The sequence below is a fragment of the Myotis yumanensis genome, unplaced genomic scaffold (genome assembly GCF_028538775.1).
Source record: "Myotis yumanensis isolate MYYU_CA2020_CCGP unplaced genomic scaffold, mMyoYum1.0.hap1 SCAF_5, whole genome shotgun sequence".
Lineage (NCBI taxonomy): Eukaryota > Metazoa > Chordata > Mammalia > Chiroptera > Vespertilionidae > Myotis > Myotis yumanensis.
Window position 1 is genome coordinate 3,292,148 of NW_027223756.1, and position 27,370 is coordinate 3,319,517.

Sequence of the window (27,370 nt, forward strand, 5' to 3'; positions counted from 1 at the left end):
TAGAGATACACTTGCCTAATTAGACCTGCTTTCTGATTTAGCTGAACTTTTTCCAGCCCAGTGAAGCATCCCAACTTCTCTTTCAGGTAATTGTCAGCAACACAGCAGTAAATATCAACACAAAGCAGATTATTATTATAGATCACACAGGGAGAACAAAGGGTGAAATATTTAACTGCAGCAGTGTTTACTTATATTCTGCGCAGTGAGAAAACCTGAAGTCATTGTCAATGTCCACCATTTCTTACTTTTTTTCAGTCGGGTCAAGTTTCTAAGCTTTCTAAATCTCTGTTTTCCGGCTAATTAAAAGAAAATAGGATTCCACTGAGTCTCCTATCTACCTACTCCAGGACTTCTGTGAGGATCAAATGAGATGAGGCATGTGAAAACACTTCACAGACATTTGGTTACAGTGTGAAATGTTTGCACTTGACTATAAAGCAAGTCATGTTCCTGGGCTGAAGAAACTGCAAGGAGGCTAGTCACTAGGGAGAGGAAGCCGGGCATTGCTATGTGATGTCATTACCCGGACAGTTGGACACTTAGCATATTAGCCTTTTATATATATAGATATTTTTATTGATTTCAGAGAGGAAAGGAGAGATAGAAACATCAATGATGAGAGAGAAAATCATTGATCGGCTGTCTCCTGCATGCTCCACACTGGGGACTGAGCCCGCAACCCAGGCATGTGCCCCAATCAGGAATCAAACCGTGACCTCCTGGTTCATAGGTCGACGCTCAACCACTGAGCCACACTGGGCAGGCCATTCCTTTTTATTTATTTAGTTAGTTAGTCCTCGCCTGAGGATATTTTTTCCATTGATTTTTAGAGAGAGTGGAAGGGAGGAAGGAAGGGGAAGAGAAACAGAGAGAAACATCAATGTGGGAAAGACACATCAATTGGTTGCTTTCCTCACATGTCCTGACCAGGGCTGTGGATAGAATCTGCAACCCAGGTATGTGCTCTTGACTGGGAATAGAACCCTGGAGTCTTAGGTGCTCGGGCTGACACTCTAAGCACTGAGAAACACCAGCCAGGGTGGTGCTTCATTCCTTTTTATTGCTGCGTGATGTTCTACTTTATGGCTAGACCCCGTTGTACTTATCCATTCACCCAATGATGGGCATTGGGTTGTTTCCACCTTCTGGCAGTAGTGAGTCCTGCTTCTACAAACATTCGCACACATGTTTTGTGTGAGCACCTGTTTTCAATTCTCTCAGGTACCTGTCTAGGAGCGAAACTGCTCGGTCACAAGGTGACTCTATCTTTAACTTCCAGAGGAACTGCCAGACTGCTTCCCAAAGCTTAATTCCTGCAGCTGTGTACAGTTCTAATTCCTCCACATCTCAACACTTTTACTGTCTTTCTTTTGGATCACAGCTGTTCTGGTGGCTGTGCAGTGGTATCTCACCTGGGCCCTGACTTGCATTTCCCCGATGACTGATGACACCTAGCATCTTTCCCTGCGCTCACCGGTCATTCACGTATCTACTTTGCAGAAATGCATTCAAGTCATTGCCCTTTTAACACGTTAAGCGCCCAGCCTGTTTTGTCTTCCGGACAGAAAGTATAGTGTCAGTCACCGGTGACTGACCTGGTGCTTAACATGTTAAAATTGGGTTGTTTGTCCTTGTCACGCTGTAAGAGTTCTTGATGTGTATTCTAGATACTAGGCCCTTGTCAAATATATGCTTTGCAAATACTTTCTCCCATTGAATTATCTTTCACTCTCTTGATAGTGTGCTTTGGTGCATGAAACTTTTTATTTTGATGAAGTCCAATCTATCTTTCCTTTTGTTTCTTGTGCTTTTGTTGTATTTAAGAAGCCACTGCCGACTGCAAGGCCAGGCAGATTTTTGGCATCAGTAGTTTCAGAAGCTTCTCAGCTGATTCCAATGTGCTGCTCAGCGTGAGAACCACCAGCTGAGATGGAAACTTCCGGTAAGTGGGGGGAAACCCTGCCTGGCTGGCCTCCCGGCCCTCTCAGCTGGTGGTGCAATGACCACCAGGCTGTGGGAGGGTCCAGGCTGCAGACAGGACCCTGGCGGGCTGGGGAGCACCGTGTGAGGTCCCATGTGCCGCACGACAGGCAGGTAAGCACTGTGGGCACGGCCCTGCGGAGCGGAGCCGATGCTAAATCACCTGCCTGCACTCTAAGCGCCGGTGGGCAGGGCTGGGACTCACCCACACCCTCTAGAACCAAGGACCTCAGTGTGCGGCCCCAGAACTGAGGCAGTAGCACACCTGGGGCCGGAGCAAGAAACAAAATCTTGGGTGCCCGTATCTACAGAAACAGATGCTCTGGGGGCGGGGCCTGGAAAACACCCATGGGACAAGCCCCCAAAGAGTCTGGGGCACACCCCAGGCTGAAGCCCCAGCTCCAGAGGAGAGAGACTGTCCATCCTCATCCCTGAGCATGCACCTGCAAAGAGGCCTTTCCCCCCTGACCTTGAGATGCCAGAACCAACTGGCCAGTTCTGCTCAGGGACAATCTGAGGCTCCAATAGGGACAGGCATCCCAGCCTCGCTCCCCTGTCACCTCCCACCCTCGGGACCAGCCTCAACACCAGGCACAGGAAGGGGAGACCCACAGGCTGCCGTTTTTCCTGCCCGAGATGAGGCTCAGCGCCCTGTTGAGAGGCTGGGCAGCGGCGTCCTCCAGGCACTGCCCACCAAGGCCACGGGCAGCCCTTCCCCACCCGATTCCTCCATGCCCCACGCCCCTGGGATCACCTGAGGAGACTTGAGGAGCTGCCGGAGTGTGACCGGTCACACACACGACTGGCGACAATGGCCTTCCACATCTTCCCACTGAGCTCGCTCGGGGTGATGCCCTGCCGGAAGTACACGGCCCGGTCCTCGTAGCCGATGCCCCAGACCTGGAACAGAGGTGCTGCTGGGTGGGGAGCCGGGGCAGACCTGGGGGCTCTCCTTCCGTTGGGGGTGTGGGAGGAGGATGGGGTGGGGGAGAGTCTGTACATGCAGTGGGGTGTGTGTGTGTACACGTGTGTTGGGGGTGGAAGGTGGATGGCATGGCCATGGGCGGGGTGCAGAGGTAAAATTCAGGAAGCTGGGTGAGGGCTCGGCACCAAGCTCAGGAGAAGCAGGGGCCTGTGTGGCTCCTCGACCTTGAGGCAGACCCGGGGCCAGAGTAGGTGGTGGTGCTGGTGGGCGCTGGGCTGGGACATGAAGTCCACCCATGCCCTCATTGTGTCTCTGGTGGGAGGGAAGCTGTTCCCAGTGAACACAGAGGGTGGTCCTGGTCTTTAAGTAAAATACCCTCCTTGATCCTGGCCTCGTTTTCCATGGGAAAGGTGGCCAGGACGCTCCTCCCCTCTGCCTCTGGGCGCCGAGGAAGGGGTGCTGGGCAGCCAAAGGGCCCAGGGGAGGGGTCCAGGGAACAACCATTTCGAGCCTAGACTTGGGGTGCCTGACGGGCCCCAGCCAGGCTTGGCAAAGCCTGGGCCCAAGAGGCCTTGCTGGGAGGGCTCCCGGGGCCTCCGCCAGGCGGGCTGGCCTCGTGCTCCATCCCTGTGTGCACCTGCTGGCGCCTGCGTCGCCCCTGACCGCTGTACACACAGCTCACTGGGGCGGGTGGGAGGAGGGCCAGCACCCCTGGGAGGAGCTTCCATCACAGTGCAACAGGGAGGACATGTCACCCTCACACGTCGAGTCTTAAAAATCGCCAGACCTCATCATTTATGAGGAGGAGGCTCCTCTGTGCGAACTACACGGGTGACGTTGAAGAGACCCTGCATCTAGAAAGTCGGGAAGATCGGCTCCGTCCTTCCCTGGTGGTCTGACTTCCCGCACATATTTTTCAACCGAAGTCCTCCCGTCTCCGGGATGCATGTCTCTCCCCCAGATCTGTGCTCACTGCCCCTGCTCTGGGGGTCCTGCGGAGGGGCGGGGGGTGACCCAAGGCAGGCGGGGGCTCTGGGACAAAGGCTGGGAGAGTGTGGAGGTGCTGGGCCCCCCCCCACCCATGGGGGCACCAGGAAGAGATGTGGGAAGGAAGCATCAGGAGCCCCCATTCTGAGACCCGCCCCCAGGAAGCCAGGCTCGGAACCACGCGCACACCTGGTCGTTGAGCCCCACGTCCACCATAGTCATCTCTCCAACCATCTCGATCCAGCTGGTGCCACGGGGGTTGTGAGAGTTGACACCTCTGCGGAACCACACCTGGGAAAGTCAGAAATAAACGCCTCCCTGGAATGCCACTGACACACGTGGGGTGTTTTGTTCTTCATTGAAGCGAAAGAAGAACACGAATAATCTGACCCTGTGGTTCATGCCGAAAATGAGCACAACACATCCTTCAGGAAGGAAACGTTCACCCCGTGCCTCTTGCCCACATCCCTCCGGGCTGAGGGTCACCTGCCCCCGTCACACTTGTCCTGGTGGCTTCCTGTCCATTCTCCAGCTCAGGGCATTGTTTCTCCAGGAGACAATGCTGCCTGGGTCATTCTAGAACAGTGATGGCGAACCTATGACACACGTGTCAGAAGTGACACACGAACTCATTTTTTTGGTTGATTTTTCTTTGTTAAATGGCACTTAAATATATAAAATAAATATCAAAAGTATAAGTCTTTGTTTTACTATGGTTGCAAATATCAAAAAATTTCTATGTGACACGGCACCAGAGTTAAGTTAGGGTTTTTCAAAATGCTGACACGCTGAGCTCAAAAGGTTTGCCATCACTGTTCTAGAACCTTCTCCCCGCCAGTTCGGACACTAGTGGCACCTGTTGGCAGCAGGTAGCAGCAGGTGTCGGCTTTTTGGTGCAGTGAGAGCCGGGAGGGGGTTGAGGGAGGGAAGGGCACATACTCCATCTCAAATCCAGACTCTGACCTATGAGCCTGACCAGTGACAGCCCATCCCATGGACCTCTGCAACCCCCACCTTAGCTCACACATAATCAAATATTTGTCTTAGACTGAGCACACTGCTCATTTAATCTAATTTGCTGCTCATTTAATCTGCTGCTCTGAGAGTGGGGTGCTCAGGGGCCTGGGGGGATAGCCCATCTCTACTTTCCCAGGGGGCGTGTGGCTGAGGCTCTGGAGCTTCACTGGAGATGGATCGGATGTGTGGGCGACCCGTCCCCCTGGATGGTAGGGGATGCCCTGGATGGATGTGGGTGGGGTTAGAGAACTTGTAAGCAACCTGAAATCAGCTTACAGTAGGTCCTCGGGTTACGTCAGAGATCAGTTCCTACGGTGACGTAACGCGATTTTCGCTGTAAGTTGGAACCCACCTACATAAGCACCTACGTCACTCACATGGAGCACACACACAGCAGCAATGAAGTGAAACAGTAAAAAAATTTAAAAGAGAACAATTCCTGACCTTTACTTGTGGTAACTAAATAATAAAAAACATAAAGCACATATGTACATATGTCAAAATGACGGAACTTTTTAATAAATGCTGTAAATGGGAGATGGCGACGTAACCACGAAACGACATACGTAACCACGAAATGACACACGTGGAGTCCAACATAACCTGAGGACTGCCTGTATTTTATTGGCCTTTCCTCTGATAGAATAAAAATGACAAGCCCTGGCTGGTTTTGTTAAGTGGTTAGAGCTTCGGCCCAGGGACCGAAGGGTCTCGGGTTCGATTCCTGGTCAAGGGCATGTACCTCAATGTGTCTCTCTCACATCAATGTTTCACTCTCTTATTGACGTTTCTCTCTTTCCTCCCTCTCTTCCACTCTCTAAAAATCAATGGGGAAAAATAATAAATAAAAATGATAAGCATGAACAGGAGCAGGGGGAGGCAACCAATGAGGTGAGGGTTTTAGAAAATGAGCTTCTAATTCCTGGAGATGTTACGGCCTATGCAGCTGTCCCGCACTTGGTACAGGGCCCGAGCAGGCAGGATTCTGCAGGTGCCGGACATCTCAGACGTGACAGACAGTGCAGGGTGCTTGGCTAATTTGCTCAAGGGTTCAGGACAAAAGAACAAAACACACACCACCCTCAATGTGAAACAGAGTCCTGGGACCCAGCCCCCCTTCGACCCGGCCTTACTTTCCGGTCCTTGGTGACGGCCCAGACCACGCCCACTCCCACGGAGATGTGCATGATGCCGTTTTCAGAGGTGGGAGGCTCCACTAGGCACCAGGAACTTCCTACTCGACCCCAGAAGAAAGCGCAGGGTCCCCATCAGCAAGCGCACAGGGAAAAGCTGGGCACCCCCCCTCCCTGTACGGGTGTAGGGCTCCCACCTTTGGGGTTGTTCCTGTTGATTCCTTCCCGAACCAAGGCCTGCCCCTCCCAGAGCGTGACCCACAGGAGGTCGTGAGGCCCACAGCTAATCTGGACCACCTCCCCCGGAGTGTCCACGTGAGACCACGATGAGCCTTCTGGGTTGGGGTGGCTGACGTCCTCTCTGTACCACACCTGAGAGTGAGAGAAACCCACAGGAAGGGTCCAGCGGGGTCAGGCCAGGACTCTGAAAAAACCAGCTGCCCAAGCTAGGCTGCATGTGTGTCAGCACACGCACAGGCCAAGCATCGGTGCAGTCCTGGGAGACCAGGGCCCAGAGTGCCAGGGGCGGTGATCTCTCCCGGCTGCTAGAAATGCCACACCTGGATTTCCGCTGTCCTAGGGGACAACACCCTCCTCACTCACCCATGTGCCCAGTGAGAACTCAGCCCCAGCTTGGGCGTCCTGCACACTCTAGTGGTGACAAGCTCTCAAAACACCTGTCTCTAGGGGAAGCTGACCACTCCCCTTCGAAGGAATGTCTAAGGTGCCTGGCCAGTGTGGGTCAGTGGTTGAGTGTCGACCCATGAAGCGGGAGGTCATGGTTCTATTCTGATCAGGGCACGTGCCCGGGTTTCGGACTTGGTCCCTGGTCGGGGGTGTGCAGGAGGCAGCCGATCAATGTTTCTCTCTCATCATTGATGTTTCTATCTCTCTATCCCTCTCCCTCCTTCTCTGTGAAATCAATAAAAAAAAAAAAAATCACTTATTTTTCTCTTTAACCTGAGGACAGTGAGCATAATCAAATATTTAAGACTGAGCCACCTGATCATACTGTCCGCACTGCCTGGCACGTTTCCTCTGGAGGGGGCTGTACATTGCTGTGTGGTCTAGGAGGGCTGGGGGCCCCCTCCTGGGACCTGTCTCCATACTGGGCACTGTGGCCTCCCAACCTGTCACCTCACCCCTACAGCCCGCACTGCAGAACTAGGCCTGGACAGCCTCCCTCTGCTACCTGCTGGTCTGGGGCCACCCCTGTCTCCCAGCTTCTCCTGGAGCCCAGCTAGTCCAGGGTCCTGGTCACAGCTTTTACGGAACATAGGACTAGTGCAGGGCAGCACTGGCTTACAGCTGGCAGCACAAACAGTGCTCTTGAGCCCCCATTCTCCCTTCTCTTTGCTTCCAGGTGGGCGTGGCCCCTCGGTGGGGCCTGTCCCAGGCCAGGTCCTGCAGCATAGCTCAGAAACACTGTGGTTGACTGAAGCCAGGGCCAAACAGGACCCCAGAGGTAAGGCTGATAAAAGCCTGCCGTGACTGTCCCAAAGCCAACCAGAGGATTGTGGTCAGTTTGTGGAACGGAGGATTGAATAGTCACGAGTAAGTGTTGGGTCATCCCACTCAGGGCCACCTATGTTGCTGCTATAGTCAGGTTGGTTTTATTCCTTTGTTTAATTTACAAACTCCTTGAGAAAAGGGTCTCCTCTCCTCTCCTATCCAAACATCCACCCACCCACCCATCCATCCATCCATCTACCTATCCTTCCTTCCATCCTTCCATCCTTCCATTGATCCATCCATCCATCCACCCACCCACCCACCTATCCTTCCACCCATCCATCCATCCACCTATCCTTCCTTCCTTCCTTCCTTCCTTCCTTCCTTCCTTCCTTCCATCCATCCATCCATCCATCCATCCACCTATCCTTCCATCCATCCATCCATCCATCCATCCATCCACCTATCCATCCATCCATCCATCCATCCATCCATCCATCCATCCATCCATCTACCTATCCATCCATCCATCCATCCATCCATCCATCCATCCATCCATCTACCTATCCATCCATCCATCCATCCATCCATCCATCCATCCATCCATCTACCTATCCATCCATCCATCCATCCATCCATCCATCCATCCATCCATCTACCTATCCATCCATCCATCCATCCATCCATCCATCCATCCATCCATCCATCTACCTATCCATCCATCCATCCATCCATCCATCCATCCATCCATCCACCTATCCTCCCACCCACCCATCCACCCATCCACCCACCCATCCATCCATCCATCCAGGCCTCCCCACCTATCCATCCATCCACCTATCCTTCCACCCACCCACCCATCCACCCATCCATCCATCCATCCATCCATCCAGGCCTCCCCACCTGCCCATCCCCCTTCACCCACCCACCAGCAGTACTTCCAGAGACTGGTGTGGAGGTGCCACAGGGACTTGGCAGGAACTCTGAGTCTGTCTGAGGAGACTATACTGATGGCATCTGAGCCCAGGGTGGGCACTGGTCAGTGCTTTGGGGGCTCAGAGGAGGACAGGCCAGGGCCAGGAGTAGGGTGGGAGGTCAGAGGCTTCTGGGAGGAGTAGAATCCAGGGGTCAACAGGACAGCAGGATTCACAGAAAGGGCAATTATGGGGACCCTGATAAAAGCCACCTGCTGTGGGGACAGGAGGCGAGGAGGTCTCAGGGGCAGCCTTCCTCCTTCCTCTACCTCTGGGAGGACAACGAAGGCCGACTTATCTCCTGTCCACTCCTGACTGTGGCCACCCCCTCAGCCACCCCCTGCTCAAGGCACAGGGGCCACAGGCCTTACCTTTCCCTGCAGAGACACAGCCCACACGGACAGGTGGCCCACGGGCTCCTCTGTGATCTCCCACCCCCCAACAGAGAGGTCGTTGAAGGGGTCGGGCAGTTGTTTGGGGTCATCCTTCGAAGGGATCTGAAACAGGTGGAGGCAGTGGCAGTCAGACCTTGTGGGCACTTGGGCCGACAGATGGCACTGTTCCCCTCCTGGTAGACAGCTGCCCTGAACCAGTCTGTGCCACAGGCCCTCAGCACGCTGCCTTCATTCTCCACCTCAGTGCACAGCTGCCTGACTTCACAGAGCAGGCACATCAGAACACCGGTTTCCTGCCCCTGGGTCCTCTCTACCCTTGTCCTCCCTCTGCCAGCCACCAGGCTCCAGCTGCCATCCCTGAGTGGTCACTGCTGCTCCAGCAAGGAAGGCAGCTGCACACATAGGGTCTTGGCTCTGTGCTCTGCAGTGACCTGCACGCTGTGACTCCATCCCCCACCAAGAGGGGGCTGATCACAGAAGGTGGCCCCGCGGTGTAAGCCCTTGTTCTCTGGGCTGCTCCCAGCCCAACAGGCAGGTTGGCTGGGCTGGCAGACCCACCTCAAAGCATGGACCCTCTAGAGAGGACTGGTGAGGGCTCGAGGCCTTCCCCTCATTCGAAGGCCATGTAGGACCCAGTCCAGGCCTCATGTCCCTAAGCTGGGAGGTGTGTCTGGGTCACAAAAACAATACAAGAGCCAAAGTAGCTCATCCATACTAATAAAAGGGTAATATGCTAATTAGAGCAGAACATCTTCCTGACGTCCATCCGGACAAAGCCACAGCAGCTGTGAGGGCCTAGGGCCAGCGCCGTGCAGGAGAGGCGAGCCGCAGCTCAGGCAGCCGCATAGCTGCAAGGGCCCTGACTCAGGCAGCCATGGCAGCCGGCAGTGGCAGCAGCAGCAGGGTGATGGGGGCAGCGCCTTTCCAATTGGCCAGGTTGCCTGCCGCAGAGGGAGGCCAGACTGCGGCTTAGGCTGGGGTGAGGCAGAGGTGGTTAAGGGCGATCAGGCCAGCAGGGGAGAAAGTTAGGGGTGATCAGGCCGGCAATGTAGGGGCGATCAGGCCGGCAAGGGCATAAAGTAGGGGCAATCAGGCCGGCAGGGGGGCAAGTTAGGGGCGATCGGCCAGCAGCGGGGCAAGGTAGAGGCAATCAGGTCAGCAGGCAGAGGCAGTTAGGGGTGATCAGGCATGCAGGCAGAGGGGTTAGGGGCGATCAGGCAGGCAGGCAAAGGGGTTGGGGGCGATCAGGCAGGCAGAGGGGTTAGAGATGATCGGGCAGGAAGGCAGGCAGGCAGGCAGGCAAGCGGTTAGGAGCCAGTGGTCCCGTATTGCAAGGGGGATGTCTGACTGACAGTCGGACATCCCCCGAGGGGTCCCAGATCGGAGAGGGTGCAGGCCAGGCTGAGGGACTGCCCCTCTCCCTCCCCGTGCATGAATTTCATGCACTGGGCCTCTAGTCTATATATATAAAAGGCTAATATGCAAAGTGTCCCCACAGGAGTTCAACCGGGAGTTCTATTGCTCGCTATGACATATGCTGACCACCAGTGGGCGGAGCAGAACGAAGGGAGGCCCCGGCTGGCAGCCAGAAGACCCCGATCAGCCCTGATCGCCAGCCAGGCCTAAGGACCCTACCCGTGCATGCATTTCATGCACCAGGCTTCTAGTTCAGGAATAAGGGAGGAAGACGTGCACAGACTGAGCCTCATTCTGGGACAGGGCAACCGGAGACCAGGGTCAGGACAGGTTCTGTGCTGTCCTAGGCCAATTTGGCCTGCCTCCTCATGTGGCCATCTCCCAGAGGAAGGGACACACAGTGCCACAATGTTACCAGGAGACAAAGGCCAGGACCAGTGTGGGGGTGGCACCCTCTGTGCACAGGCGGGAAGGCAGAAATGAAGGTCCATGTGATCCTCCCAGCAGCGGGACTGCTGTGGCCCTGCCCCACCCCCAGGCCACAGGCAGGCTCCGACCTTGGCCCAGGTGTCGCGGGACTTGTATCTCCTGTACCGGATCCACCTCCGCCGCCTCACGTAAGAATTCCACTTCTTGTCCCTTGTGTAAGTGGCAGGAAAGTCCATGGCATATGTCCACCCCTGAAATACAAGGTGGGTGCGCTCTGTAAGGCTCTGGGGGAAGGAAGTGATAGGACTGAGGAAGGGGGGAGCAGGCAGGAGGAGGAACAGCACTGATCCCCACTGATCCTGTGCAGAAAGTGGGGTGCATGCAGGGCAAAAGAACAGCACTGATCCCCACCGATTCTGTGCAGAAAGTGGGATGCATGCAGGGCAAAGGCTGGGGTCGGCTGCCACAGGACACTGGGACCAGCACTGAGGGGACGGGCTAAGCCTAAAGCATTCCCTTCCCATGTGGAGCCACGCCAGGAACCAAGTTCACCTACCCCTTTCTCGGTGGGTTCCCCTCCAAAGTTCTCATCCACGTACCAGTCGGACTCCCATTCCCAGTGTGGCGAGGGCAGTGCCACCCCATCCAGCGGCCGATGCTGGAGCCCACTCACGTCGCTCCACGGCCAGCGGTCACTCGGCAGGAGCTTCTCGCAGAAGCCACCCACGGGGTTCCAGCGCTGAGGGTGGAGGCAGGCACGGGCTTTAGGCCTGCAGCTGCCTGGGGAGGCCAGGCCCTTGCCAGCAGAGTACTCGGGCTCGTCTCCATGGTGGGATGTGAGCAGAGGGCCTGCCTGGAACTCAGGGATCAGCCAGCACATCATCACAGCCCCAAAGGGCAGAGAACCTGCCACAGGACACGGTGCCCCCCAGGGGCAAGCAGTGGAGGGCACGGCCCGTTCTGGGCTCCTGGAAACCGCTAGGAGCCCACCCTTGTGTGAACCTGACCAGCCTGCCTTGGTGAGGACACAATAGGGGTTCTGGTCCCAAAGGCCCATGACACTATGCAACTTGGATCTTTAGCCGAACATGAGAACCGTCTGAAGTCTGGTGAGTGGGGACTTTATTTCCCAGCCAACCAACCAACCAACCAACTCAGCAACCCAAACACGCGTGCCCCACCTGATTCTCATAGGCCTCCTCCTGGCAGCGGATGGGGACGTCGCTGGCGCACACGTACACATAGACCTGGTTGTCGCAGGCGATGCCCCAGCAGCCCTGTGTGGCCGCGCTGACCCGCTTGAACTCCAGCTGGGTGTCCTTGCACAGCTCCCAGTACTGCCCGGCTGTGGAGAGTGTGTACACCCTCCCGAAGAGGTCCACTGCCCACAGCGCCGAGCTGGGCATGGCGGCAAGGGCTGCGGGAAAACCGGAGGTGATGGGCGAGGGTGAGTGTCAGTGTCGTGTCCACAGCCAGCTCTAGGCTCATACCACAGATGGCAAAATGCGGTCCAGACAGCGGGTGAGTGGTCACCCCACAAATGAGAAGCAGAGCCTGGCTTCCAGTCTAGGGCCCTTTTTCGTTCTTTGTCTTTCTGTCAATCTAATTGTGGGGACTTCCTTCACACATACAAAAGAATACAGAGAAAAAAAATGTCACCGCCACATCTCTCCCTCCCCAAATTAAATGAATATTATTCTGTCATGTTGCCTTCAGATCTTTCATGCCAAAAGAATCAATGAGTCCAGCCAGTGTGGCTCGGTGCTTGAGCACCGACCTATGAACCAGGAGGCCATGGTGATTCCCAGACAGGGCACATGCCTGGGTTGCTGGCTTGATCCCCATTAGGGGGTGTGCAGGAGGCAACTGATCAATGATTCTCTCTCATCATTGATGTTTCTATCTCTTCATCTCCCTCCCTCTCTCTGAAGTCAATAAAAACATTTTTTTTAAAAAAAAGAATCAATGAAAAGTCATAGATTTAGTTGAATTCCAGACAATGTCCTGCTGCCACCCCAGGAGGCCTCTGCCCCACGGTGGGAGGGTCCCCTCCCTTGTGCTGGTCCCATTGGGACCTTCCTTTAGGGGTTTGGTGGGGTCACCACCTGGGCCTGGCACCCTAGCCAGAGCCTGGCGTGGTCCTGCAGGAGCCCTGCGGCTGTGTGGCAGGGTGTGTGAGTCCTATTTTCACCCTCCTTGGGTGACCACTTCTCTCTCTTCCCCATCCCTCTCCTGCCTTTCTCCTTTCCTATTCCTTTTTCTCTCCTTTCTTCTTGGCAGAGGGTGGGCCACGCCCCCCACCCTGGGGAATGTCTGTGCTGCTGACCCTGGGGCATAACTCCTGGAGCCTGGATTCGGATAGGAATGAGCCTCCCTCCATAGCAGGGCCATGTGGCCAGCCCCATGGCAGCCAAACAGAGCAGCTGGATGAGGGTGGCAGAGGGAATGGCTGTGAGGAGCTCTCCCACATCCAAGATTACAGCCTGCCCAAGGGCTAGGACGGAGGGAAGAGCCGGGCGGTGAGGACACAGCCAGTCTGGCTTGGAAACTGGAGCCACCAGGAGACAGAGTCTGGGCACCCTGAGCAGGGCGAGGCTGCTCCTGTGAATGCCAGGGGAGCGAGGGCCCTTCGGAAGGCTGGTGACTGCAATGTCAACACGAGATGGACCGCGTCTGAACACAGGAGCATCTGCCATTGGCAAATAGGCTCTTTGGGAACAAGTGTCTTACAAACACCAAGAGAAATGACAAGTTAGAAAGGAAGTGAGAGGAGAATAAGGAACAGGAAGAAAGGAAGCAGAAGGGATAGGAGCCAAGGGACAGGAAGTGGATAAGGTGACAGGAGGGAGCCTGACCAGCACAGTGGAGCACACGCACCCCGGGAGCTCTCTCAGAACCTCCATCTGTCTCCTATGGCACCGGCGCCAGGTCAAACATATGGGAAGTCAGAATACCAGCATTCTGGAGCCATTTGAAAACTGGCACCTGAGTCCAGGTGCCTGAGCTGGGACCCCTGGAAGAACTGCGGCAACCCCCAGTGATCCCTTGCTCCTCCCTGGTCAGGCTGAGGGTCCACTATCCCTGTGGCATCTCCACTGTGACTAAGAGTGCCCAGAGCCACCTCAGACCCAGACTTTGGAATTCCGGTCCCGGCTACACCTCTTTCCAGCACCACCAACAGTCAACTAACCTCTGTGCCTCAGTTTCATGATCTGTAAAAGGCAAAAAGGAATCGTGACCTACTTATGTGGTTCTGAGAATTAAATGATATAATACAGATGCAGAGCTTTTATTTTATTTACTTGTGGCCCGGTGCACAAAATTTGTGCACAAGAGGGGGGTGTTCCTTAGCCTGGCTTGCACCCTCTCCAATCTGGGACCCCCTAGGGGATGTCCGACTGCCGGTTTAGGCCTGATCCCACAGGGCCATGTGGCTAGACCAGGGGTGGGCAAACTTTTTGACTCGAGGGCCACAATGGGTTCTTAAACTGGACCGGAGGGCCGGAACAAAAGCATGGATGGAGTGTTTGTGTGAACTAATATAAATTCAAAGTAAATATCATTACATAAAAGGGTACGGGCTTTTTTTTTTTTTAGTTTTATTCATTTCAAACGGGCCGGATCCGGCCCGCGGGCCATAGTTTGCCCACGGCTGGGCTAGACCCATGGCAGCCAAACAGAGCAGCTCTGCAGAAATAAATAAATAAATAAATAAATAAATAAATAGGGATCAGGCCTAAACTGGCAGTCGTACATCCCTCTCACAATCCAGGACTGCTGGCTCCTAACCGCTCACCTGCCTGCCTGCCTGCCTGATCATCCCTAACCACTCTACATGCTGGCCTGCTCACCCCCAACTGTCCCCCCCACCCCAGCCTTCTCGCCCCCAACTGGCCCCCCCTGCTGGCCTGCTTGCCCCCAACTGCCTCCCCCCTGCTGACCTGATCACCCCCAGCTAACCCCCTCTCTGGCCTGCTGGCCCCCAACTGCTCTCCCCTCCTGGCCTGATCGCCCCTAACTGCCTCTGCCTCGGCCCCGCCACCATGGCTTTGCCCGGAAGGACATCTGGAAAGTCTCCCAGTCTAATTAGCATATTACCCTTTTATTAATATAGATTTATTTATTTATTTATTTACTTACTTATTTATTTTTGCAGAGCTTTTAATAAATAGCGCCCAGTACCCATAAAGAATGCAATGAATGTTACTGCTGTCATCTTATTACTTGGCATTTGCTACCGCAAATTGCCACTTATCTTCTATCTCTTAAAAACAAAACAAAAAATCAAGCCCCTTTCTGGTCAGCCTGAGCCTTCAGCCTCTTCATTTCCTCAGCACCTAGCAGTGCTCTGCACACAGTGGGTCTTCAACCGGAAGTTAAAGATAATTACCACCACCTCCAACCACCACACTGCCAACTCCCTGAGCTAAGACGGAAATATTGCTCCAGGAAAGCCAAAGATCACTAATTACTTCAGGTCAGCAGCCAGGTCAAAATAGGTGGACAGCTGTGTGATAAAGCAAATATAGTAAAACATCCACAGTAGAATCTAGGTGGTAGGCATGCAAGTGCTTACTGTGTAATTCTTTCAACGTGGCTGTATGCTTGAAAATCCTCATAAATTGTTGGGGGAGAAAAGTAAGGTTTTTTTGGAGGGGAAATGTTCGTTCCTATGGTGTTATTTTTAATATAACTCCAGTGTTAGCTGACAGTTCACTGTCCTAATATATGTGACCAGTTAAGTCAGGCTCAGCCTGCCGGTTGAACTCAATGAATGGGGACTTTGACTTGTATTTGATACACTTTCCCTCAGAGAAATGACTAAGCAGTAATTTCCATACGGACATAATTGAACCTTCGGGGCACCTAATGCAGAGAACGGATGGGGGTGGGGTTGTGTTTGCAAACTGCCTTCGGAGTGGGGCCTGGGCTCCAGTCCCTTCCCAGCTAAAGATGACAGGGGGCGACTATCCTACCCAGGTCCGCTCACCTCCTTCCACCTCTGCCAGGGTGCGGCCCCGGCTCCCTACAGGCCACTGCCCCGGTGTGAGGTGATCAGGTAACCTGTCGGGGACACTGGGTCACTGGGTCAGAGGACTCTTGGAGCTTTAATCCCGTGGTTCTGGGGTCCTGGCATTTCTTTGTTTTGTAGGGGTGAAGGGATGGAAGGAACATCTTTCAAGAAAGCCACTTCCGACTCACCAAGAACGTGGCACAATGAATTCCAGCGGGACCTTCGGTCATTCTCAGAGCCGTCTGCCTATCTGCGCGGGTTTATGAGCAGATCCCTTCAGGCCAAAGGTGCCCCAGGGAGGTGGGGCGGGGAACAGGATCATCCCAAGGAAGCGCCTGACGCTTTCACTTCCCCGAGTCGGCTTCAGGATGCCCCGTGAAAGGCTGCCCATTGGTCTGTATTCCTATCACACCCCGTCAATCCCACCCCCTTTGCAAACAGAGTCCGGGCAAATGAGGTCGGTGCCTGCCTGCCAATTGCGGGGGCTGCTGGAAGGCGACGCGAGGGTCCAAAGAGGCAGGAGAAAACAGCGGGGCGTGCACGGTCGTAGAGCCCTCCCTGTGGAGCCCTGAGTCCCCATCACCGCGGGCGGGTCAGCCCCGTTGCGTTCCCGTTCCGTGCGCTTGGGCGACAGGTGGGCTCCCGGCCCGGCCGCCCGTGGCACAGTCGGAGCGCCGGGCCCTGACCATCTGCCCGCGCTCATCCCACGCCGAGCAGATTAGCTCCCGCCACTGCCTCCGGGCTCCTCCCGGCGCGATCCCCTAAACCCGCCAGGCTCCGGCCACCCTCCTCCCGCGTCACTCCAGGGTCAGGGCTGGGGTGCCGGCGTCACCCGGACGCCGCGTTCCGGGGGCGGGGGCGGCGCCCGAACCCCAGGGCAGGAAAGAGCACGGGCGCAGCCCCTCCCTCCCTCCTCCCGTCGGGCATCGCAGCCGCCGGGGGAGGAGGCGCCGCTGCTCCGTCGCCCCGACCCGTCCGGAGAGGCTGGGGCGCCGTCGCAGAGCCCGGGCGGCCGCTGCACTCACCTGGGCCGGCGCCGGGCCGGCAGGGTCGCCGCGATCGCTTCTCAGCCGCTCGGACAGCGGGCGCGTAGGAAGCGGCAGCCAGGCCCGCGCCCATTGGCCGGCTTCTCCGTGACGTAGAAGCAGGGCGCGCGCCATTGGCTGAGGCGCATTGCGTCACGGGCCGGCCTCGGGGTCGCGGTGGGGTCGCGTCGAGGTCCGTGCCGCAGGGTCCCGTGGAGCGAGTTCCCGCTCCCAGGAGCGAAGCGGCTTGCAGACCGCCCGCCGCCGCCGCAGGACCCGTCCTCCTTCCCGGCCCGCTCCCCTCAGGTCCCGGCCCGCCTCCCCTCAGGTCCCGGCCCGCCTCCCCTCAGGTCCCGGCCCGCCTCCCCTCAGGACCCGTCCTCCTTCCCGGCCCGCCTCCCTCAGGTCCCGGCCCGCCTCCCTCAGGTCCCGGCCCGCCTCCCCTCAGGTCCCGGCCCGCTCCCCTCTGGACCCGTCCTCCTTCCCGGCCCGCCTCCCCTCAGGACCCTGCCCGCCTCCCCTCAGGTCCCAGCCCGCTCCCCTCAGGTCCCGTCCTCCTTCCCGGCCCGCTCCCCTCAGGTCCCGTCCTCCTTCCCGGCCCGCTCCCCTCAGGTCCCGTCCTCCTTCCCGGCCCGCTCCCTTCAGGTCCCGTCCTCCTTCCCGGCCCGCTCCCCTCAGGACCCTGCCCGCCTCCCCTCAGGTCCTGGCCCGCAGGCCGCCCCCCTACCCCCCACCCTGGACTAGACCGCTGGACCCGGCCCGCGAGCAGGCCAGGGAGGGAGCCTGGGTGCGGTGGCCGAGGAGGGAGGAGAGCCCGGTGAGTCAGGTGCGTGGCGGCGTCCGGCTGCTGACGGCCCCTGGAGGGCGCCCTGACGCTCCGACCTGGGAGAGGGGCTCCGGGTGTCGCGTGGCCGCGCGGGGTTGTCCCTCCCACCTTCTCCGGAAAACGCCAATCTTCCCTGTCCTCGCACCCCTGGCACTTCACCCACCTGGAGGCCATCCCCTTCTGGGTTTAATTGGCGTTTCCCTGCTTCCTGCTGAGGTCACTTTTCCATAAGGCTGTTGGCCATTTGTATTTCCTCTTTTTTTAAAGTGTCTCTTCTCGTTTTTTGGCGACCCCCCCCCCCCCCCCCCCCCCCCCCAGTTTAGATGTTGGTGTGTTTCTTACTGGTTGGCAGTCCTTTCTGCCTCCTGGTTCCCGCTCCTTCCTTGTGGCATGGGTGTTGCACCTGATCTCCTCCCACTCTGTGGCTCGCCTTTTTACCCTCTTAAAGAAAAGGTGTCCTGATAAAGAGAAGATCGTGATTTTAAAGTCGTTGAATTGTATCTTTCCTTTAAGGTTGGTGCTTTTTACCTTTTTTTTTTTTTTTTTGGTAGAAATCCTTCTCAAGGTGTTAAGAACGTTATCTATTCTAGAAGGTTTGTTTGCTTCACACTTAGACCTGTCATTAGAGTGGCCATAGTACCTACTAGGTTTACGTCTCTTCTCCTAGCATCTGAAGTGTCTGTGAAGTTTCCTTAAGCTTTTCTTCCGGGGGAGAAGTTAGTAGCACTTCTTTGCTAGTTCTGATTCTGGCCCTTGTAGACGGATGGGTTCTGGTGTGGGATGGAGAAACAAACGGAAGAGCTGGGTCTGGGCCCAGCGTTCACACCCACGGGCCAGGCCGGGTGGCATCCATCCTCAGTGCCCTGCGCCCCGGGGAGCTGTGGGGAGCTCATCGGAGCTGAGGCTGGGGCACAATGAGGGTCCAAATTGCCAGGGCAGGTGGCGGCAGTCAGCGGAGCTCTGTTTCTGTGCTGGGAAGACAGCTGTGGGCTTTCGGATAGAAAACATCCCTCTGAAGCAGGTTAATAATGAGCTTCGTGTGTGTAAATGATTGTAAAACACAGCGAAAGACATTTTAGGTACAGTCGGTTTGTTTGACAAGTTATATTTCTGGAGTCCAAATATATAGTATGTTTCTTCTACTGTTTGAGTTTACTGCCAGTAGAAATGCCTCGAGCTTTTGTCAGCCGGTGGCCGGTACGTGGTGCAGTGCAGAGCCATGCACAGAGCAGTGGAAGGCAGGTCCTGTGTGAGAGGGTTCTGGTCCACCAGATCCATCCAGAGACCCACGTGCCTCCTGGTACAGAAACGTCAGGGCGTAACTAAAGGTCTGAGTGCAAATGTCACTTTGCTCCCTGGGGCATAGTTTATGTTCAGCAGGTTAACCTGGGCTCTCTTTTATCTACTCCTGACCCTTGTACTTTGTTGTTGACATCAGTTTATCCTCCTTCCAGCCCCTCCCCCCCCCCCATAACCACCTTTATACACACAACGCACATAAACCCCAATGGGTTTCAGTCTCCCCTTCTCTCTATCTCTCTCCCCCATTGAACCTTTTCTGCTCCAGGTGAAAAGGTCTTTTGGCCAGTGTGAACTCCCAACAGTGCTAGCGTAGAGCCCAGCACATGGCAAGCACTCCGTAAACATTTGTGGAATGAACACTTGCCTTGGCCATGTTTGCATGACTTTGTATAACCAGGGGGAGGGCAGACAGCTGAGTTTCTTAGTGACTATCATTGACTTCCAGGCTTAGCCCCTTGTTTGTCTGTGATTTAGGTGTTAGGGATTTTTTTCTTTTAGAAACAAAAACACCACTTCTCTTCAAGGCATTGTTGCCTGTATTTAGATATGTGAATTAGGACGTGCACATGAACTTCTAGTTGCACTTTTCTACAGTTTCTGCAAGTTTTCCTTTGCCAAAGATAGAGGGGAGGGAGGGAAAGATCACATTTTTAGCTGCTTCATTTACCTACCACCTTATGTATCACAAGGAAAAACAAATGTTGAAATTAATTAGCAGAGTGTAAGGAAGGAGCTATGGACACAGTGTGGGCCACCCTGGGAGCTGGGCACGCCTGACTGAGTGGTGAGAGGGGGTAGCCAAGGGCAAGGAGCAAGGAGCACTAGACTCAACACTGGACGTTGGCTCATTGGCTTTGCAAAGGGAAGGATGACTGTAAACAAAATCAAAGTAAAGATACCATGAATCACTTGTGATAAGGAGTTTACTCCTAACGAATAATAGTTTCTACAGAAGAAGTTAAAAATGGACAGTGGTTAACAAAGATTACACCATCAGAAAGAGCTGAGGAACGACCTAACTGCCTCTGTTTAACTCGTGGAGTTGGGGGAGGAGGTGGAGACAGACACGTGTGCAGGCCAGCTCTGCGACTCTGCCCTTTTGGCTCAGGCTCTTCCAAACGTTTTGCAATGCATGACTTAGCTGTTATTTGGGGAATTGAGGGAGACATGTTCATTCTGCTAATAAAGACTGAGTACCTATTATGTGTTAAGCAGTTATTAAGCCCTGGAAATTCCAATATGTGTAAGAAAGTGACTCCTTCAGAGAGCTCACAGTGTGGTCAGGAAGACAGCTGAGAAAATAATGACAGTGCAGCATGTGCGGGGTTAGAGTGCAGAACCTAGAGTATGAGAGGGTAGGGGCCTGGGCTATTCCCCTTTGTTCAGGAAGTTACCTTTGATGCAAGGCTGAATGAGAAGGACAGTGGAAGAAGGAAAGTCACTAGGACATGTGGGACAGTGGGGCTGTGTGGGGGAAGCCTAGGAGTCTGATGGAGTAGAGGAGGGCCTGCAGCAGTGAGTTCTGCCGAGGCTGAGGCCTGAAGGTTAATGGGAGCTGCGGCAGAAATGAGGCTACAAGGGAGGCAGAGCCCGGTGAGGAAAAGCCAGAGCTCTTTCCTGTGGCTGGCCCTGGACTCCAGCCCGCGCAGCCTGGCATCAGTTCAGCCAGCCCTCTCTGTCCCAAACACTGGCGATGTATACAGTAATGTCCGTCATCCTGAAAGCAGCCCTCTATTCATCATTTGGAGTGGCACTGAAGCCAGTGTTTCTGGAACTCTGACTAAGCAGTGATAGACATGGCCAAGTGTCCCAATCCCAGAGAAGCAGAGATCATAATAATATTAGCAATATGTGAGTGCTCACTGGGTGCCAGGCACCATTGGCAGCGCTGAACATGCTCCTACTCACTTCACCCTCCCTTCGACCCAAAGAGGCAGGTGGTGGTGTTAGTCCCATTTTACAGATTGAGGACACAGGCTCAGAGGTTGAGTGACATAGTAAGTGATGGAGCTGGGATTTGAACCCCCTGTACCTGGCCTGGGAGAAAAGTGGCAGGGTTAGGATGGAGAAGAAACAAGAAATGAAAGTTAAAAAAAAAAGCAGAAATTGGCCTAGCTGGTTTTGCTTGGCCCACAGACTGAAGGGTCACAGATTGAAGGGTCCCAGGTTCAATTCTGGTCAAGGGTACGTACTTCGGTTGCAGGCTTGATCCCTGGCCCTGATCAGGCATGTGTGGGAGGCACCCAATTGATGTGTCTCATGTGTCGATTTTTTTTCTCTCTGTCTCTCTCCCTTCCACTCTCTCTAAAAAAAAAAAATCAATGGAAAAATATCCTTGGGTGAGGATTAACAACAACAAAAAGGCCGAAATGGGAATGAGGATTATCAGTTGTAAAGGCAGAAAAACACAGACCTTCTGACAACAATTGCAGAAAGTCAGCTCTGCAAAGTCTGAAAGGACTAGGGGTGGGGAGTGAAGTAGTGGGGGGAGAGGGGGAGAGCAGAGATCCCCAGGTCTGCTGTGCCAGACCCTGAATTCAGGAAAATTGGTATTGAACTCTGTCACAGCACATGAGCACTGCAGGGACCTTGGAGAGCTCCCGATTCAATGCCTCTAATGTGGAAATTGAGGCCAGAGAGGAAAAATGTCTACAAAGTGTCACAGCCAGAACAGAATCCAGGTCTTACTACTTGCAGACTAATGTTTCTGCAGTTTGGCAGCCACTCATCCCCCTGCTAATACCCTAATTTTCCTCTAAGGAACCACCCTTTTGCCTCGATGAGCCCTCGTGCCATGGGTCTTGGTCTGCTCTGGCTGCTGAAACAAGAACACCATAGGCTGGGTGGCTTACCCAACAAATATTTCTCACAGTTCCGAAGGCTGGGAAGCCCAGGATGAAGGCTGCAGCAGATCTGCTCTCTGGTGACAGCCTACTTCCTGACTTGCTATATCTTCACAGGGGAGGGGGCTGCAGCTGTCTCATACCTCTTATAAGGGCAGTACTCTCATCATGAGGGTTCCACCCTCATGACTTAATTACCTCCCAAAGGCCCCATCTCCAAATAGCATCCCACTGGGGATTATGAATTTGAGAGTAGGGAATGCAACTCTATAACCCATAACAACCATTCCCTCACAAGTTAGATTCCAGGTTAGACATAGGACTGCACGAAGCCATCAGGGTGAATCAGAGGCTTCTGCCTTTTCTCCCACTAGAGCTGGCCCACATGAGGCCTCCTAGTCATCACAATCGGGGGAAAAAGTCCGTCTGCATCCTTGGAAAGGAGCAAGATCCAGGGGGGAAGGAGGGAACCTAGGTCCAGTGACAGTTTCAGCCTCTACGAGCACTGTGCCTGGCCTTTCATCAGTCATGTCTCCTTTTTTGTTTTCTTTCCTTCTCCATCCTAACTTTGGGAATAACATCACCTACCTACCTCTCTGGGATGTCTGAGGGATGAAGTGAGAAGGTGTGTGCACAGCCCTTACATCAGTGCCTGGCACCCAGCAAGCACTTGCATATTACTGGTATTCATATCAGCAACTTTGAACTAAGGTTCTTTCACACAAAAGAATCTGAACAAAAAAGTGATCTGTTATTGCAACCACACCACACTGTATTCACAAAATTGCATATTGAGTTAATTGAAAGGGAGGTTATCCTGGATGAACTTGGTTTAATTAGGTAAAAGTCCTTTTAAAGAGGGCTGCAGCTCTTTGAGGCTAGAAACTCTCCTGCTGGCTTTGCAGAAGCAAACAACTGTGTTGTGAGCAGCCTCTGGGGAGGGCCACGGGGCAGGGGACCACAGACCTTTAGGTTTCGAGGGCAGCCAACAGCTCACAAGAAGCTGGGGCCCTCAATCCTTAGCTGAAAATGAATCCTGCCAACAACTTGAATGGGGCTGACAGCAGATTCCTCCCCACTCCTACTTGCAGGTGAGAACGCAGCCTGGCTGACTCCTTCTTTGTGAGACCCTGAGGGGAAGACTAGCTAAGTAAGCTGTGCCGACTGCTGACCCATGGAAACTGTGAGGTAATAAATGTGCATTGTTTAAAGTTGCTAAATCTGTTGGTAATTGGTGGTGTAGCTAGAAAACTAATATATTAGGAGAGTGCTAATATTTGGGTATGTTGTTTTCCCGGATTATAAAGTGATGCTGTGTATGTGTTTTTGTCTGTGTAAGTAGAAACAAGTGAATGCAAGAGACCAATAAACAAAGTCAGTGGCCCCAGAACGAGCAGGAACTGTCAGCACTGGTGGTTACTCCTGAGAACCAGAGGTGCCTAGCCCGCTGCTCACACACAAAAGCTAGGTAATGAGCAGGTCAGCAGTGAGTTCCCAGATAATACACTACCCAGATGTCCTCAAGAGAAGACACACCACGAAGATGCAATCCTTCATTTCTTGGTGACATATTTATAAATGATCTTGCTCATTTTAATACAGTACTAAGAAGGCAAACATACATTTTTAACAATGCTAATCAGGTCACTATTTTGCAATGACAAGACTAGGCTAGCCAATCATAAAAACCCAAAGATGGGTTATGTACTACTACCAAGCAAAACTTTTAAAATGCATTGTTGTAGGGGCGACACAAGGATGCAGAGAATTGAAACCTATGTGAAGGGTTTGAGCTTAATGCAACTTTAATCTGATGGGCTTGGGAAGAGCAATCTAGAGCCAGCCCTACCCAAGAATCAGGCCGTCTATAGCCAAAACTAGAGGTCCGGTGCACGAAATTCATGCACTTTCGGGGGGTGGTCCCTCAGCCCAGATTGTGAGAGGGCGCAGGTCAGGCCGAGGGAATCCACCAGTGCACAATTGGGGCCATGGAGGGACACGGGAGGGCTCCAGAGTGTGGCCCGCCCGTCTTGCTCAGTCCCAATCCACTGGACCCCAGCAGCAAGCTAACCTACCAGTCAGAGCATCTGCCCTCTGGTGGTCAGTGCATGACATAGTGAGCAGTTGAGCGGTCTTAACATATCATTAGCATATTATGCTTTGATTGGTTGAATGGCCAACCAGACGACCGGACACTTAGCATATTAAGCTTTTATTATATAGGATGCCTTAACTCACTTGTTAGGGATGGCATTCTTTTTCACTGGGGCCTTCAACCCTGAAAAAATATCCAAGTACACATAGCAGTAACCCAAAAAAGGTATTTTTAAAAAAGTAAAGGAAATAATGGACATGTTGGTTAAATCCATGATGTTGATATTTAGAGTAAGAAGTTGATTTTGTTACTGTTATATTAGTATATGCTTGTTTTGTTAACTAAAATGTTTGCAGTATTCAAAAGAACCAGACATGCCCTAGCCAGTTTGGCTCAGTGGATAGAGCATTGGCTCATGGACTGAAGGGTCCCAGGTTCAATTCTGGTCAAGGGCACATACCTCAGTTGCATGCTCCTCCCCAGCCTGGGTCCTGGTCAGGGTGCACGCAGGAGGCAACCAATCGATGTCTCTCTCACATTGATATTTTTCTATGTCTTTCCCTCTCTCTTCTACTCTCTCTAAAAATCAATGGAAAAATATCCTCAGGTGAGGATTAAAAAATAAAAATAAATAAGAGAACATGCCAAATGAGCAACATGGGAAGTCAGAGGAGGAAGGAAAGACTGGCCTGTGTGGTGGGTGCTTCTCGTGCAGGGGCACGAGATCTCGGCTGGAAGACAAAAGCGTAGTGGAGAGCCATTGAAGGCTTACATCAGGGAATGCTGGTAACCATGACTGAGCACATGGCTCTTAAAGATGATTCTTCTGATAGTTGGTGTGAAGGGGTTGCAGAGAGCACATGGCTCTAAAGATGATTCTTCTGATAGTTGGTGTGAAGGGGTTGCAGAGAGACTGGACGTGACGGAGACCAAGATCTGCTGTCACGAGATGGAAAAGAAGGCTGTGTAGCCTTTGAAAGAAAGAACACACATCTATACCTCCATAAGGCTGTTTTTGAAAAAGAAAAACAAGACTACAGGTCCCAGTTCCCACATGTAGAAATAGAGGAAGGGGATATGTTTTCACTGAAACTATCGAGATGAAAGGTATGGATTTGGCTTGTAATCGTGAACTTGAGGTGACAGCTCACATTTGGAAATGGATTCCTCAGACAATGTGGCATGTTGTATGCAGTTAAGAATTATTCTTCATGCCGAACCGGTTTGGCTCAGTGGATAGAGCGTCGGCCTGCGGACTCAAGGGTCCCGGGTTCGATTCCGGTCAAGGGCATGTACCTTGGTTGTGGGCGCATCCCCACTGGGGGGCGTGCAGGAGGCAGCTGATCGATGTTTCTCTCTCATTGATGTTTCTAGCTCTCTATCCCTCTCCCTTCTTCTCTGTAAAAAATCAATAAAATATATTTAAAAAAAAAAAAGAATTATTCTTCAGGAAAAAAAAAAGAATTATTCTTCAGGAGAAACCAAGATGGCAGCATAGGTAAACACCAGAAATTGCTGCCTCGCACAACCACTTCAAAAATACAACTAAAAGACAAAACGGACATCATCCAGAACCACAGGAAGGCTGGCTTAGTGGAAATTCTACAACTAGAAGGAAAGAGAAAAGCACACTGAGACTCAGAGAAGGTGCGGAAGTAAAGTGCAGAGGTACGGAGGCGGAGGCGCGAGTGAGGAAAGGGCTGGCAACTGAGGACACAGTTGTCTTTTTCAATCGGGAGGGATTCTCAAGCTCCTGACTGCTCTGAACTCCAGTTCTGGGCGAGTCTCTGGGGACCCAGACTCATACTGGGAGAAACTGGACTGTCTGGCATTGGTCGGAACTCAAGGGCAGCTTTCTCTCAGAGGTGCTTGCAGCGATTGCCCGGACACTGAGACGCAGGGCCTCTTAGGGTAGGACTAAGGAGCAACCATAGCTGCTTGCTCCACGCTGTTGATCCCCTGAGACCCTGCCCGACCCAAGCTGTGCGCAGAGGCTTTTGCATATGAAAGGCCTGGCCCTTTGCAATCTGAAAATTACCTAACAAACTGCAGCTGGGTCAGAGAGACCCAGAACTTCCAAAAGAAGGCCCAAGGCCCCACAGCAGCTTGCATTGCTTCACAGCTGGGCCTCATTTGGGCACCTCCAAACCCCAAACAAAGAAGAGGAATCTGCAGATCTCTCCATAGCTCCTGCTGGGTAGCCTCAGGCAGAGGCTAAATTAGCACCTCCTTAGAGATCCAAGAGCCAATGTACCAGTGGTCAGAGTGGGATCATCTAGATTACAACTCCTCAGATCCTTAAGGGACACACTCAGGGGGCAGACTCAGTGAGCACCAAAGCCCCACTGAAGCAAGTCTTGCCCCAGAAGGGTGTCTCCAGCACAGAAGTCCCCCAGTGCAGACACAGCTGATTCTCACAGCCAGTTGGCCTGGAGGTCAATTCCTCCCAGTGATACCTACAACAACCAAGGCTTAACTACAACAAGACCGTGCACAAAGCCCACAAAGAGGTGCACCAAGAGTGACCACCTCAGGTAATTGGGGAGGCTGAGCCACTGGGCCCTATAGGACACCTAGCACAGAAAGCCACTCTATCAACACAGGGAAGCAGCCAAAATGCGGAGACAAAGAAACAGGTCACAAATGACAGAAATGGAGGAAAGCAAACTACTGGATATAGAGTTCAAAACCACACTCATAAGGTTTTTCAAGAATTTTCTAGAAACTGCCGATAAATTTAGTGAGACCCTCAAGAAATCTAGTGAGACCCTCGAGGTTATGGAAAAGGACCAACTAGAAATTAAGCATACACTGACTGAAATAAAGAATATTATACAGAGTTCCAACAGCAGACTAGAGGATTGCAAGAATCAAGTCAAAGATTTGAAATACGAAGAAGCAAAAAACACCCAACCAGAAAAACAAAAAGAAAAAAGAATCCAAAAATATGAAGATAGTGTAAGGAGCCTCTGGGACAACTTCAAGCGTACCAACATCCGAATTATGGGGGTGCCAGAAGAAGAGAGAGAGCAAGATACTGAAAACCTATTGGAAGAAATAATGACAGAAAACTTCACCTACCTGGTGAAAGAAATAGACTTACAAGTCCAGGAAGCACAGAGAACCCCAAACAAAAGGAATCCAAAGAGGACCACACCAAGACACATCATAATTAAAATGCCAAGAGCAAAAGACAAAGAGAGAATCTTAAAAGCAGCAAGAGAAAAACAGTTACTTACAAGGGAGTACCCATATGACTGTCAGCTGATTTCTCAACAGAAACTATGCAGGCCAGAAGGGAGTGGCAAGAAATATTCAAAGTGATGAATACCAGGAACCTACAACCAAGATTACTTTATCCAGCAAAGCTATCATTCAGAATTGAAGGTCAGATAAAGAGCTTCACAGATAAGAAAAAGCTAAAGGAGTTCATCACCACCAAACCAGTATTTTATGAAATGTTGAAAAGGTATCCTTTAAGAAGAGGAAGAAGAAGAAAAAGGTAAAGATACAAATTATGAACAACAAATACACATCTATCAACAAGTGAATCT

General features: G+C 53.0%; 1 protein-coding gene and 1 long non-coding RNA gene across 3 annotated transcripts in view; one reads left to right on the forward strand and one right to left on the reverse strand.

The window, feature by feature from the left end:
* The window catches only part of TECPR1 (tectonin beta-propeller repeat containing 1), a 28,750-nt gene extending 11,693 nt beyond the window's left edge, over window positions 1–17,057 (reverse strand). Inside the window, exons 1-9 of one of the 2 annotated variants that reach the window (XM_070414349.1) lie at window positions 16,751–17,057; window positions 11,893–12,128; window positions 11,268–11,450; window positions 10,840–10,962; window positions 8,843–8,968; window positions 6,243–6,417; window positions 6,046–6,146; window positions 4,085–4,186; window positions 2,738–2,883 (exon numbers count right to left, since the gene is read on the reverse strand). In XM_070414349.1, the coding sequence (XP_070270450.1) occupies window positions 2,738–2,883; window positions 4,085–4,186; window positions 6,046–6,146; window positions 6,243–6,417; window positions 8,843–8,968; window positions 10,840–10,962; window positions 11,268–11,450; window positions 11,893–12,128; window positions 16,751–16,844 (1,286 nt within the window). In that variant the 5' untranslated portion in view covers window positions 16,845–17,057. Of the gene's footprint in view, window positions 1–2,737; window positions 2,884–4,084; window positions 4,187–6,045; window positions 6,147–6,242; window positions 6,418–8,842; window positions 8,969–10,839; window positions 10,963–11,267; window positions 11,451–11,892; window positions 12,331–16,750 lie in introns of both variants that reach the window. The other variant, XM_070414348.1, reaches the window with a different exon arrangement.
* LOC139010197 (uncharacterized) lies at window positions 16,910–27,116 on the forward strand. Its single transcript, XR_011471481.1, has 4 exons — window positions 16,910–17,576; window positions 17,895–18,089; window positions 22,813–22,909; window positions 24,424–27,116. It is a non-coding gene; the product is annotated as an uncharacterized lncRNA (long non-coding RNA).
* Window positions 27,117–27,370: the final 254 nt, after the last annotated feature.